General features: G+C 41.6%; 1 protein-coding gene across 2 annotated transcripts in view; it reads left to right on the top strand.

Moving 5' to 3' along the window:
• Nucleotides 1-14,352, top strand: part of LOC137435400 (myosin light chain kinase 3-like) — a 204,733-nt gene extending 190,381 nt beyond the window's left edge. For both annotated transcript variants that reach the window (XM_068129163.2, XM_068129162.2), the window contains 6 exons: nt 2,809-2,950; nt 3,168-3,238; nt 5,218-5,346; nt 7,012-7,164; nt 12,185-12,317; nt 12,780-14,352. In XM_068129163.2, the coding sequence (XP_067985264.2) occupies nt 2,809-2,950; nt 3,168-3,238; nt 5,218-5,346; nt 7,012-7,164; nt 12,185-12,317; nt 12,780-12,884 (733 nt within the window). In that variant the 3' untranslated portion in view covers nt 12,885-14,352. The remainder of the gene's footprint in view (nt 1-2,808; nt 2,951-3,167; nt 3,239-5,217; nt 5,347-7,011; nt 7,165-12,184; nt 12,318-12,779) is intronic.
• The last annotated feature ends 221 nt before the right edge of the window (nt 14,353-14,573 follow it).

The raw sequence follows: 14,573 nt of genomic DNA, 5'->3' as shown, positions 1-14,573 counted from the left end.
CTGGAAGTTTCTCCCATCTCCACACAGGATCTCTGGAGCTCATCCAGAGTGACCATCGGGTTCTTGGTCACCTCTACCAAGGCCCTTCTCCCCCGATTGCTCAGTTTGGCCAGGCGGCCAGCTCTCGGAAGAGTCCTGGTTGTTCCAAACTTATTCCATTTAAGAATTATTGAGGCCACTGTGCTCTTGGGAATCTTCAATGCAGCAGAATTTTTTTTGTAGCCTCCCCAGATCTGTGCCTCGACCCAATCCTGTCCCTGAGCTCTGCAGGCAGTTCCTTCGACATCAAGGCTTGGTTTTTGCTCTGATATGCATTGTCAGCTGTGAGACCTTTTATAGACAGGTGTGCCTTTCCAAATCATGTCCAATCCATTCAATTTACCACAGGTGGACTCCAATCAAGGTGTAGAAACATCTCAAAGATGGTCAAGAGAAATGGGAGGCACTTGAGCTAAATTTCAAGTTTCATAGCAAAGGGTATGAATACTTATGTAAATGTGATATTTCAGTTTTTTTCTTTTTAATAAATTTGCAAAACTTTCTAAAATCCTGTTTTCTCTTTGTCATTATGGGGTATTGAGTGTAGATTGATGAGGGAAAAATGAATTTAAACGATTTCAGCATGAGGCTGCAACATAACAAAATGTGAAAAAAGTGAAGGGGTCTGAATACTTTCCGAATGCACTGTATATATATATATATTATATATATATATATATATATATAATACATTTATTTTGAATAGCGCTTTTCAAGAAACCCAAAGACGCTTTGACATAGTACATAAAACAAAGACAAAAAAGACAAAAATACATAATTAAATAACCAAACAGAAAGGAAGGAGAAGGAGACGGTCAGGGGTTGAATGCAGTGTTGAACAGGTGGGTCTTGAGTGATGATGATATATATATATATATATATATATATAAAGGGTGAGTCAATGGAATGTGATGGTTTTCAGAAAGCAGCTGCAGCTAAAGGCACACTGTGGTCGGGGAAACCTTGTGTGTCACGTGATCTGAAAGTTACACAGTTTCTCCTGTCAGTGTAGTGAGATACAGTATGGAGAACTGGTCGGTGTCACAACGCGTGTAAGAGCATTTTTTAAAATGTGAATTGGTAGTGCAGGTGCAGAGGAGATTTGGACGTGAGTTTGTGTTGCACGGCATGGTAGAATTCCCTCTCGTAACATTATTTTGAAGTGGGTGGAAAAATTCAATGACACCAGAAGTGTTTGAGATCACTTTGCATGAACGGTCGTCACGCCGGAGAACATTGGGAGAGTTAGGGAAGCGGTGTTGCGGAGTCCAACTTGCTCTGCCAGGCATCAATCGGCTGCGTTGAACATATCGGTCGCGAGTGTTCGCCGTATTCTGCACGATGACCTCTAATTTCATCCCTGTCTAATTCAAACTGTGCAGAGTCTGAAAGAAATCGATAAAGTCACTCCACTGGATTTTTGTAAGCAGTTCATGGACATTTTGAATGAAAATGTATCCGTTTTGGTGGAAGCCACTTAAAAGATGTGTAAATTGATAATTTTAAAGAAATTAAAATTAATTAACTTTTTTTAAAATAAGTGCCGATTAATAAATTGCATTGTACTGCTGTTTTTCAACTGAAAGCGTTTTGATTTTTATTCAACCCAGTTCTCCACAATAACGCTTTAACAGCCGTCACATTCCATTGACTCACCCTGTATATATGTACGAGGGACAGTCAATAAGTAACCTTAAAATGGCGATATAAATTCGAGAATGTAGTGTGTGTAGTTGTAGACGACATACGTTATATCTATGGGTAAGAGTCATGTTTTGCCTGTTTTAGATCTGGAAATATTGAGTGTGTGACGTCAGTAGAGCAGTTCCAAGATGGCGGCTCCCTTAGAAGCATGCACCAGGGAGGAGCAACATTCTGTCAACTGTCATCCGTTTCTTAGGAAGTGAGGGTGTGAATCCCAGTGAAATCCATCGCAGAACGAAGATGCAATATGGTGATGCATGTTTATCGCTGCAGCAGCTGAACGACTAGGACAGGAAGTTTAAAAGTGGAGTGTCCAGTGTGGCAGACGCTGTATGCTGACATAGTGACATAGTGGTCAGCATACATGTCAGTATGCTGACATGACATAGACGCCGGCCTCACACAACTGACACACCAGAAATGGTTGCAGGAGTTCAGAGGCAAAATATGGTTAAACGGCAAACTTGTCTTCTGGTTCATGTTCAAAATATAACATTCAATTTAAATAATTTGTTTCTCGATCATAAACTGATAAGAGAGAGAGAGAGCGACACACACAGAGAGAGAGAGAGAGAGAGAGAGAGAGAGAGAGAGAGAGAGAGAGAGAGAGAGAGAGAGAGAGAGAGACAGACAGACAGACAGACAGACAGACAGACAGACAGACACGGACGGACGGACATGACCCAATTGCTTAACCCCGCATTTTGCCTCACGTGAGCGGGGTATTAACCTGGGACTTAAAAAGTGATATTGTGCAAGTTATCGGATTTATGATGTTGTTAAAGTAAAAACAGATGTCTATGTCTCATTGTTGACAACCAGAAATTTCATAAAAGATGGAAATAAATTGGTGCCCAGTTGACTTTGTCAGTTGACTACTTATATCAGAGTTTTATTGATGCTCCTATGGCTCCACCAGTTCATAGACAAGGACATTATATTTGTTGAACCTCACATTATTGGGATTTGAATTGATATTCCATTAATGGTAAATGAAAACTATATTTTCAATGGAGGTATTTCATGGTGGAGATCTTCTTTGTCTTTCTGTTGTTTGCATTGCAGTGTGGCGGGTGGAGAGCTGTTTGAGCGTATTGTCAATGAGGACTACAATCTGACAGAGTTGGACACCATCATTTTTGTCCGACAGATTTGCGAGGCTATGGCGCACATGCACCAACAGTACATTCTGCACCTTGATCTCAAGGTGAGGTGCAGGAAGGGATAAAAAGTTGAAAAAAATCTAGTACTACTGTTTTCCGCCCAATCTCTGTTTCACCAAGCTTCTGCTTCTCCATTACAAGCTCTCTTCAACATTTCAATTAATGGACCTGAGAATGTACAGGAAGAACCATTTCGGTGACTTCTTCTTGGTCTTCATCATCCATCCTAAATATATTTCCATGTTCTCATTTCCCAAACAGCCTGAAAACATCCTTTGCGTGAACAAAGAAGGAAATCAAATCAAGATCATCGACTTCGGTCTCGCCCGAAGGTAAGGAAACTTAGTATCCTACCAGATTAAATAACGTAATTATCTGTATGTATGCATGTACATGCATCTGAAAATCATAGTAAAAAAAACATGGCCGAGCCGATGTCCACTAAATTTTGCATAAGTTTTGGTAGTACACAGGGTCAGGTCATGGTCACAAAGTTCCCCCTGCAAGGCGGGGGAGACGACTTCCGATATCCGCCTGTGCACGAGCCACAGTGCAAGTGATTTACTGACCTCTACTGCGGTGAGGGGGATTATTAGCCATGGCACAAACTATATATATATATTTATATACATACATATATATATATATATATATATATATATGTATATATATATATATATATATATATATTTATATATGTTGCCCCACCTCCCCCACTATCACCCCGCATTACATCAATGCACTTCTGGCATCTGGAGAGAAATAATTGAATATCTCTGGTGGAGGTCAGCATCTTATTCACACAGTCACTGTCTTGCATTGCAGCATTTTAAAGATGTTTACCATTGATAAAGTGTGTTCCAAGAATTCGGTATTTAATTGGATGATGAACACCGAAGCACTTGCACCTTCAAAATGTAAAGAGAAGAAAGTCAAAATGTTACTAATGCAAAAGTTCATCAAACTCTATAATTCTGTAATGTAATGGAAGCTTAACAAGAACACATGAGACGTACTTCGACAATAATATTTGCCACTATGTTTCTTTCTTTGCAATACAAACAGTTATTTTTACGTTATTTCTTCGAAATGACCTCATAGAGTGGGTCCTGTTGTCTGGCTGTCCGTACGTACGTCCATTAACATTTGACTAAAACATCTTCTCACAAACTACCCGACCAATATCGACCAAATTTGGTATGATGCACCAGGTAGCAAGGTTTCATGGAGCTGTGCTCCCCATCCGGATGGGGTGCTAAAAAGTGGATAAAAGAGGGGGGGGGCGGGGAGGTTTGCCCCATGTCCTGGTATTTCATTCAAAAATCGCCTTCTAAGAAACCGCCAGACAGATCTAGACAAAACTCACCACGAGGCATTACGTTGAACTCCTCATGGTCGTATCTCCCCAGGAAAGGGGACCATGGGCCCCCTCCCCTCATCCTTAATATTCACCAATACATATTTTCCTTGCAAACAACATGACCGATATGGACCAAATTTGGTACGATACACCAGAACAGTAATGTCTCATGAGGTTTTTTTGTTTTTGTTTTTTTTGTATACAAGATCGAGGCTCGTGAAAGAGCTAACATTAATCACAGAAAGACAAATCGACACATAAAACATATAACATCGGGAGCGGTAGACAAGATGGGGAGAGAGGGGGAAGGACACAAACACAACATTTGAGAGCAGGGACATCGAGAGATCTTTGGGAGGGAAAGGGCTTTGGGGGTGGGAGAGGTATAAAACCATAAAAGCTTTGGGGGTGGGGAGGCATGGGAAGGGGGGGTGGGAGAGGTATAAAACATATGGACACTGCCAGGACTTCCAGGAAAGAAGTTGGAATTTCAAACAAGGTGGATCTGGGGTGAATTAGTGGGGGTAGAAAAGATCAAGGTTTTGGATGGGGGATCAAGGTTGTGCTCCCCATGTGGATCCACACCCTATAAGAGGATGAAAAGGGGGGCTTCCCCTCAAATTCAGGGAATTTATTTTAAAATCTCACAAATCATGGAGGAAATAACGGTCAGTCCCCACGGGGCTATATTTAATGTTTAAAGTCATTTTATGCACACCACATGCACATTATATAGACTTGGTATGTGTGATTTTCTTTGTGTCCGATTGTGAAATAACTGATTAATAACCCTCATTTGGTTTAGGTTATGGTTTAATATCTGTAACATTTCTGGATTTTCTAAAACTCAACTGTTTGCAGTGCATCTACTTTTTATAGACAGGCTCACTGCATACCAAAGCCAAAGTGTCATCTTATTCTGCCACCACACACCATCATCTTATTCCACAGGTACAAACCACGTGAGCAACTGAAAGTCCTCTTCGGCACGCCAGAGTTTTTAGCCCCTGAGGTCGTAAATTATGATCACGTCTCTTTTGCCACGGACATGTGGAGTCTGGGAATCATTGCCTACATGCTGTGAGTAACCGTGGAACCCCTAACCCTAACCCCTATAAACCAACTCCCTACATCTCAAAGTTATTGCACATGCCAATACACCAATTTGTCAAAGTAGACATTGCAAGCTTGCATTGGCATGGTGGTTATGGTGATAAAAGCAAATTATTGTACACCGCTCCTTTCCTATTCCATCTCCAGGCGCTGCATGACGTCATCGCCGGGCGCCGAAGAGGGCCCGACGATGACGCGCGCCGGAAGGGAGTACTCGGTTTTCACTCTGTTTGTTTCTTGCAAAATCCAAGATTTTCCAAGTTTATTGGTTGGTCTTGTGCATTATTCTGTCTGTCTGTCTGTCTGTCTTTCTGTTTGTCTGTTTGTCAATCGCCTACAGGTCAAAATTTTAAACCCATCTTCATAAAATTTCACCAAATGGTAGAGTTGATCATAAGGAAGAAGCCCATTGCTTTTGAGGTCAAAGGTCATCTTGAGGTCACGTTTTTAAATTGCCATTTTTTATCCAATTGACTTGAAAGTTGAACAGGATTTGCAAATTTGGTCACTGAATTGGTAAACCAACTATTTTTGTGGCCAAAAGGTCAAATGTCAGCTCATGAGAAACATCTAAAATCATCAATTTTCATACAATTTACCCAAGTTATGATTAAGATCATCAATTTTATTGTTTATGAAGTGGACAATTTGATGTCTCCATGGCAACCATTTGGGGGGAGGGGAGGGTGGGGTGGAGTAGATTTTGCAAGTATAATGCTCTGCTCAACATCTTGTTTGTTTGTTTGTCCGGGCGATATCTTTTTAGCTAGGAAGCTGAAATGTGGGTACAATAGTGAGCAAGTGCTTTGGCAAAAACTGTATTTTTTGATTGATCAATTAATTGATTAATTACTTAATCATTATCGATTTTAAGTACTTATTTATTTTCTTTCTCATCTGGGAAATATTTGGACATGACAGTGACCAAATTATTTGGCTATAAAGGATATTTTTGATTTATTGATTAATCAATTAATTATTTATTTTTTCTATTAATTACTTCATTCATTAATTTTCAAAAATTACAGATTAAGATGAGGCAGTGGTGGGTTAGGTATGCAATTAGCCAATTGATTAAGAAATTTATTAGTTGACCATTATTTATTTATTCTAATTGCACAATTATTCAATTAATTAATCGATTATTGTACACCGCTGCCTCCCAATTCCATCTCCATGTGCTGCACTGCGCATCGCCGGGTGCCGAGGGCACCCCAGCAATGTCATGTGCTGGAGGATATGTTATTTATTTATTTACCATTGGGACGGTGTACTTTGAATGTAGCTCTACTTGTCATATACTTCTCATTATAATTTGGCCTGTTTGGTATTTCCATCTCAGCACAACTTGTGATTTTCTCCTAATGTCCTTGCAATTCATGTAAAAATTACAGTAACGTCTCCTCATGTCCTTGTAATTCATGTGATAGCACTCTTTTCTCCTAATGTCTCTTCCATGGCAAACTCTTCGATGACACTGTTTAAAAAGTCTATGTTTGGGTTTTTCTTGATTATATATTTTTAACAAATTTAATTTTTTTTCCTGTCTCGTGAAAAGAAAAGTTATGGCTCATGAAAAGAATGGATAATTGACAGATCAGAATAATTGAGCACTGTCCTCTGTGTATGCAGGGTAAGCGGCCTTTCACCGTTCCTCGGGGATGATGAAGCTGAAACGTTGAGCAATATTGTACAAGAAAACTGGAGCTTTGACGATGAGGCGTTTGAAGACATTTCTGATGAAGCCAAAGATTTTGTAACAGGCTTGCTCATCAAGGACAAGGGGTAGGTGTGTGTGTGTGTGTGTGTGTGTGTGTGTGTGTGTGTGTGTGTGTGTGTGTGTGTGTGTGTGTGTGTGTGTGTGTGTGTGTGTGTGTGTGTGTGTGTGTGTGTGTGTGTGTGTGTGTGTGTGTGTGTGTGTGTGTGTGTGTGTGTATGCATACCAATATTTTCATCAATTGTTGACAGGACGAAGGGTCATACAAGGTCCTCCCAAATTAATTTGCCCCCTATTTTCTTCGCCAAAGGGTTTTTCCCCGCTATGGGGATGCGTGTTGAGTTGTATATCCGTGTTAAGATAGCTTTATTGTAGCTTTTTTCCAAGGATGCTTCTAATAAACAAAGCATAGTATTGATGTTATTACAAAACAAAATTAATACTAATAATACCCCACCTCTCCAAGGGGTGTTTCCTCCTTGAATAAACGCTGTGTTAATGTTTATAAATAGCTTATTGCGCAGTTTTTGTGGGGCACCACAACCAGAAGTAAAAATATTGTAAACTAAAAACACATGTTATTACCTTTTTAAACAGTTGCTCATGCTGTTGAACACTAAACTGAAAGAAATTTGGAGGAATCCTGACATCCATGAGGCAGATTTTACTGACGGTACTGAGCGAAGATCTACTGTAATCTATATACCCCCACAATAATTAATAGTATGACCCTTCCTGCTGCTAACGTGACGTTTTTCATGAGGACCTTTTGAAACAGTCGCTACTGCTGTTTAACACTAAACTGAAAGGGAGGAAGCCCTGGGTTTGTTCAGTTACCAAGCAGCAAGCATACGCTTGCCGTTCCTTATCAACGGTTTTGAATGGAGTGCTTGCTCGAATGCTTAAGCCACTTCACGGGCGTTCTACAAGAAACTTAATAACTGAACACATCCCTCCCCTACCCCCACCCCACCAATGTTCTTGAGGCCCGACCATAGATCTACTGTAATCTAAATATCCCAGAGAGGAATGACAAGCATGGTGTTGGCTTAGCGGTTAGGGTGCCAGCTTGGGATCCTAGGATGCTGAGTTCAAATCCCGGTCAATCACTGAATTAACACCAGGGGGATTGACTCAGCCTGTCATCCTTCCGAGGTCAGCAAATTGAGTACCAGTTCACTGGTAATTCCCTGTGTGTCGCAATGGGCGACTAACAGGGATGGCGGTAGGAAGGGCATCCGGCCATAAATCATTGCTTCAAAAAGGGGACCATGGTGCCCGAAAAAGGCCAACCCCTGCTCTGCGTGGAAAAATGGCCTCTGAAGGTGGTTCCAGAGAGGAATGACCTTTCCTGCCGCCCCCGTGGGGAACTGGTATACTCGTACCTTAAAATAAACAATGAACTAAAAGAGGCTCGAAATGACTCTTGGGCTTGGAAAATCCATTAACATATTAATTGGAGAGGATCATAAAGATGGACAACCATTCCAAGATGCGGCAGCCGTTCTGGATATGATTTACCATAACATATACAAAGATAAGTGAAAAGAACTTGGTAGTAGTGTTACATATTTATGTGAATGTATGTGAATTACCATTCAGGTCTTTGCTTATCCATGTGTAGTAGATTAAGGGTTGTTGTGGTTGGAGGGTCAGGAGCCCTTCTGAAAAAGTGTCCGGAAACGGAAGTGACCGGAAACGGAAGAAGAAAAGACACGAGGAAGAAAAGCGACGAGTTTTCTTCTTCCTCGCCCCGCTCCGACGAAAGGTGGGATCGACCTTGCGCCGCGTGGAAAAGCGGCGTTCCGAAGCCCGTCTGGCGAGAGGAGTTACCGGGACGTGTACCTACCCGGTGGAGACGTCAAGTTGACGTGGGGCCGTGCATCGACCCCGCGTCTGGCACCGTTCGCGGCACCGTCTAAAAAGACGCGTACGGGTCGCACGTTGGGGCCTAACGCGCGTTGCAAGCGGCGTGGGGCTTTTGGGCTTGCTTTACCGTACCCGCTTCGCGTGGCCACGAGGGGCTGCAGCCGGGGTGCCTGATACGATACCTGCCCGGTGGAAACACGTCCACCCGGGGTTCGTTCAACCGCCCGAGTGCGGCGACGCCGACCATCATCTTGGTCAGGAGGGGCCCAGAGACATTGTGAGGGGCAGAGACCAAAAGGGGGTCGTGAGTACCCAAAGGGGACACACATATATAAGATGGCCATCTTAATCATATAGGGAATTGATTGTGGATTGGGAATTGTTGATGGTTGTTTGTTGTTGATTGCTCGGGGAATATATCCGTGATTGTATCCTTGAAATTGTATGATATCCTTACCCTGGAAATATATCATTGAACATCAGTTTCTCTTGGGTGGAATTCACAGGGATTGCGTTGCGAAAGCGCATATATAATACTACTTTCTGGCGAAGGTCCTCTCACGGTCCGGGGGTCACCGAGACCAGGTAGTCACCGAGGGGACCACGTAACAGTAGACAAAATACCATAATCAAAATTGTTTTATAACAAAGGGGTAGAAATTATCAATATAGAGAAAGTACCACAACAGAGGAAGGTGTGAAGGAAACTTCCAGAAACACTACAACAGAGAAAACCACCAAGGGTTATGTACACCTTGTGAAATGCAATAATGGGAAAGATCTTGAATGGTAAAGAAACAGTACAATCTATAGATGCAGAGGAATGGTTAAAAAGCACACATCATTGTAATTGTGACATTCCTCATTTACAATAATTATTGACATCATATCATAAACACATCATCTCATAAACACATCATCAAAGGTGATCTCAGAATGATGAAAGATAAAATAAAATAGGTACATAACCAACAAAATAACCAGATAACAAAGAACAGAAGATTTACTGGAATAAAGAAACCGAGTTTATAATAATAGGTTTATAACAAATTGATAAACACAAGAGTGCCCCTCAAAGGCAGTAGTCTGGGCCCAGTCCTATTCCTGATCTTCATCAATGATCTCTCTGACCCCTTGGAAATCCCCTTTATTTATTTTCTGATTGCTCCACCCTCTGCCATGAGATCCCTCATCCTTAAGACAGACAAGCTGCAACATCTTCCCTCTCGTCAGACCTTCACAAAATCACGAGCTGGTCAACTCTGGTCACTTAGAATATGTCTTTCAATCCTGACAAATCTTGCTTTCTCACTCTCTCCAAAAGGACTGTCTGGCAACCCATCCCCCATCTACTTTCTTAACACTCCTCTTGAGGAAGTTGAGTCGCTCAAACTCCTGGGTGTCACTATCAGCCACGATCTTTCTTGGGCAAACCACATTTCAAAGTTGGCTTCCAAAGCCAGTCTGTGTCTGGGCATCCTCCATCGTATATAGTCCTTCCTTGGCACACCTGAACTCTGATCCACAGACAAGGCCTTCATCCACAGCTTGATGAAATACTACTCCCCGCTTTGGGCTGGCTCTCCTGCCTTTCTCTGCTCGACGCTGTGGAAACCAAGGTCTCTTTTGCCATGGAAACTTATCACTTTCCTATTGTAGACTGGTCGGTGGTCTCTATCTTGTACCACCTCCTTACTGGTCTTGCAGCCCGTGCTCTTGCCATGTTTTGTACCCCACCCCACCACCCTCCTCCAAGTTCCTGAATGGTGCACATGGTCCATCAACCGCTCCTGGTTATGCTTCCAAAATCCAGCATCACTGCTCATCTCCAATCATTTGTTCCTCCTTTTTCCCTCCTGTGGAACCAACTACCACGTTCTCTTCAATCTCATTCTTCCCTCCAGGCCTTCAACACAGTTGTTCATCACCACCTCGGTTCATCGCCAATCCAAAACCATGATCTTTACGCGCCTTGTTAACACCCCTACACCTCCCAAGTGCACACCAATACCTCCTTCTAAATTTCCAGTTTTTCCTTCCTGAGGGTTTCTTTCTGCCGCCACTCTGTCACCCAATACAGTACGTCCTTTTCTACCCCCTGTGGGATTCCTTTCCGGGTTTAGGTGTATTACCGGATGTGACATAATGTACCGTGATCATCTATCTATCTCAAAACATCATCTATCATGCTATCCAGCTGCCTGTTGGTGATGTCTCAACAGTAAAGCTATATTGTTGCTTATACCACAACTTGTCAACATAACATACCACCCCCAATTCCTCTCCACACCCATTGTTTGTCTGAGTGTCCATCTATTTTGTCCTTCAACTGCAGTTGGTGTCCCCCCAACCCCCCTCTCTACTCTTCCTTTTGTCCTGTTGTGTCCAGATCTGTTGTGTTCTAGCTCTTCCATGAGCCTTGACTTTGTACACACAAAAAAAAGTTCTGCTTGGCAGAGGTATGCGCCCTACTCAGTGCCATTCTAGTTATTGATGAGACACCAAAGAAATACTTTTGTTAATATTTTCAGTTGTTACTGGAGGGGGTGCGTGGGGAGAGGAGGCAGAGGGGTTAAAACTGCACAGCACCACTTTTATGGCACAAATTTCTTAATTCACGAAATTACTTTTATTTTAAAATAATTTTTAAATAAAATAATTAATAATTATTTAAATTTACTTAATTTACAAATTTCTTAATCTTAATAATTTATTTATAGGCCGTATACTCGTAGTATATAACCACCTTTACCTCTCGCAACTTCTTTCCTTTCTCTCTCCGCTAACCACACTAGCCTAACCACCTTTTTACCTCTCTCATTCCTTTCCTCAATAAGCCTTTAACACCACACCTCAAACTCTTCCTACTTAAACAGTAAAAGTTCTTCGACAATGGAGCAATATTACAAGTACTCATTAGCAAGTTTCATCAACTAGAGAGTGATCAGGAAGTTTGTATGGTTTGGCAGAAAATAAATAAATAAATGGGCCACATTGATGGATGGAATTGTTATTTTGTAGTAATTTTGCAACAATCGTTATTTTTTTGTATTTCAACAGTCGTCTCCTCTTTTATTCTTCAATTTCCATGTTGAACCACAGACTTATTGATCACCTTGTTTCATGCAATAATAAATGATTAAGGAACATTTGTTTTCAGGGCCTAGAATATTGACTTGCTGTTGATCCACATGCTTCTCTCTATCCCTTTACAAACAGTGGAAGGATGAGTGCACTTCAGTGTTTGAAGCATCCTTGGCTCTGCAATTTGTCAGAGAAAGCAAAGAAGTTGAACTTTAAACTCAAGTCTCAAGTTCTGCTGCATTCATACATGATGCGGAAACGCTGGAGGGTCAGTAAAACAATTGTGCACGAGTGCCTTGAATGTTGTTTGACTATTCCACCAAAATGATAAGTGGGAACACTTCTCCAGAAACATAGCACCACTTTTAGCCAGGAAGGGGTTTCAGCAACCCTGCAGTGACAGTCGCACAAAGACGCACAATCGGATTTGCCTTCCCTATCCTGATAGAATGAAGTTCATTCACAGAAGAGGGCAAGGAATGCATTTCCCATGACGGTTCAGGATTCGAGGTTGCCACCACAAATATACCACACAGAATGTCAGCTTGATGAGTTAACGTAGAACCCACCTAGAATATCACACCATTCACAGCACCGTAAAATCACACCGTGGCCCTGAGTTCACAATATTAATGCGACGCATGTGTACTTAAAAGTTAGCAATACCTCAAATAAAAATATTTCCTTCTAATAAGATTTCACACATCCATGTGACGTCATCTGTTTGCAGAAAAACTTCTTTGCAGTCACGGCTGCAAATCGCCTGCGCAAAATCGCCTCCTGCCCCACGAAGCTCGACAATGAGAATACCGTCGCAAAGACCTCAAAGTCATGACTTTGACCAGTGACATCGACAAGTTGAAGACCAACCATTCCCCAGATCTTCGGCGACCGCATGCGCCCTGCCCAGTGCTCCCTCCACCACCCGTTGTGGTTTTCTTAATGCATGAGGACCTCGCTTGTTGGACATTGCATCCGGAAATGTCAGGACAGGGTATTTTATAAGGGCGATGTGGTATAAATGCAAATATAGCTGCAAATATGATGTTGGTATATATTTTTTGTTGTTGTATCCATGTGACTGGTTTTGTGTGCTTTACCTGTGCATAAGATATTTAGGTAAGGTTTTTTTTTGTTTGTTTTTTGTTTTTTTTTGTGCATAAGATATACTCCTGTGTGATCTTAATCTTTAATCTTGTCTGTCCAACTTCATAATATTGTAATCCTGGGGCTGCATGCACAGGTGAGAATCAGCAATCTGGTCCTGCCAAGCTTCAAATGGGGACATTTGAGTCCATTATCTTGCCAATTTGCAGTTTGCTTCCAGTAGCTTAAGATCTTGGGGTATACTCTGGAATATTATATGTAGTGAAAGTTGATACCCTGACAAAATTTTCAAATACCTTACCCATATTAGTAATGGGGCTCATAAATCTACATGAAAGGTCCTCCAATTCATCAGCTTCACCCTTTGGCTCACATGATGGGATTACCTTGGCACGTCACGTCTGGTGTACCATGAAAAAAATGGAAGCAGGAGGGAGGAATTACCGAAGAGAAAGCATCGTGTTGTCGTGCAGTGGTCTAAGGGAAGAGAGCCGGCATTTACATGTGTCAAAGCCACGTACCTTTGGACCAATTCATTCTGCTTCACCTCTCTTCCTATTCTTTATGTCTTTGTGGTGTCACAGAGCAAACGAGCTGCCTGGTGGCCTGCCCTGCATTTTGCGCTGATTTTTGTCTTGCTGCTATTGCCAAAATGCATAAACAGCAAGGGTAGCTTGTACGGATGTGCATTTCGGTCTTCGGCTCAAGGTGCATCCACACTGCTTGGACTGGTTTAACTACGTACTTTGGTATTTGGCCTAATGCCAAAATTTGGCCTAATTTGGTAATTTATTTGATCTTTTTTGTAGCATTTCTCAACAGATAAAAACAGCAAATCTACCTTGCATTAGGGAAAGGTTCATGTGTTTTGGTTTTCACAAGCTTTGCATGACCATGTACTATGGCATTCGGGTAAAGTGCCTGTGTTCCTCTTTGTCACAATGATTTGGTTATTTTTAACCTTTCTATATAAAAGGCATTTCTCAATGGAGAAAGTGTCCGTTCAAGACCGATGCTTAAAATTTAGGCTTGCATAGTTTTCCTTTGGAGTTGATGTCTATTGTAGTCAAAGTAGGGATCTCACTCTATCCCTGTCTTTCTGGGCTCTGAAACGTGGACATTTGCAAAGAAGCCCAATATTATATTCCTGTTGTGTAGAATTTCAACATCAATAACAAGTTATTTTTGCCACAAAGCACATCTCCTCCTTTGCTTTCCCTCACATCTCTCTTCCTTCTTATACCACTCCTTGCTTACCCATAATCAGAGGTGGAACCAGGATGAGGTTTTCTAGTTTCACAAAGAATTGGTTTTCAAAAAAAAGTTTTTTAGTAAATCACATGATGTATTTTATTCCACATGGAAAGTTTCATTACAGAGAAAGTGAATAGACAAAAATTCAACATCTGCAGGATCC

This window comes from Myxine glutinosa, chromosome 9 (assembly GCF_964187855.1).
Source record: "Myxine glutinosa chromosome 9, kmMyxGlut1.1, whole genome shotgun sequence".
In the NCBI taxonomy this organism is placed as follows: Eukaryota; Metazoa; Chordata; class Myxini; order Myxiniformes; family Myxinidae; genus Myxine; species Myxine glutinosa.
This window is presented reverse-complemented; position numbering and strand designations above follow the sequence as displayed.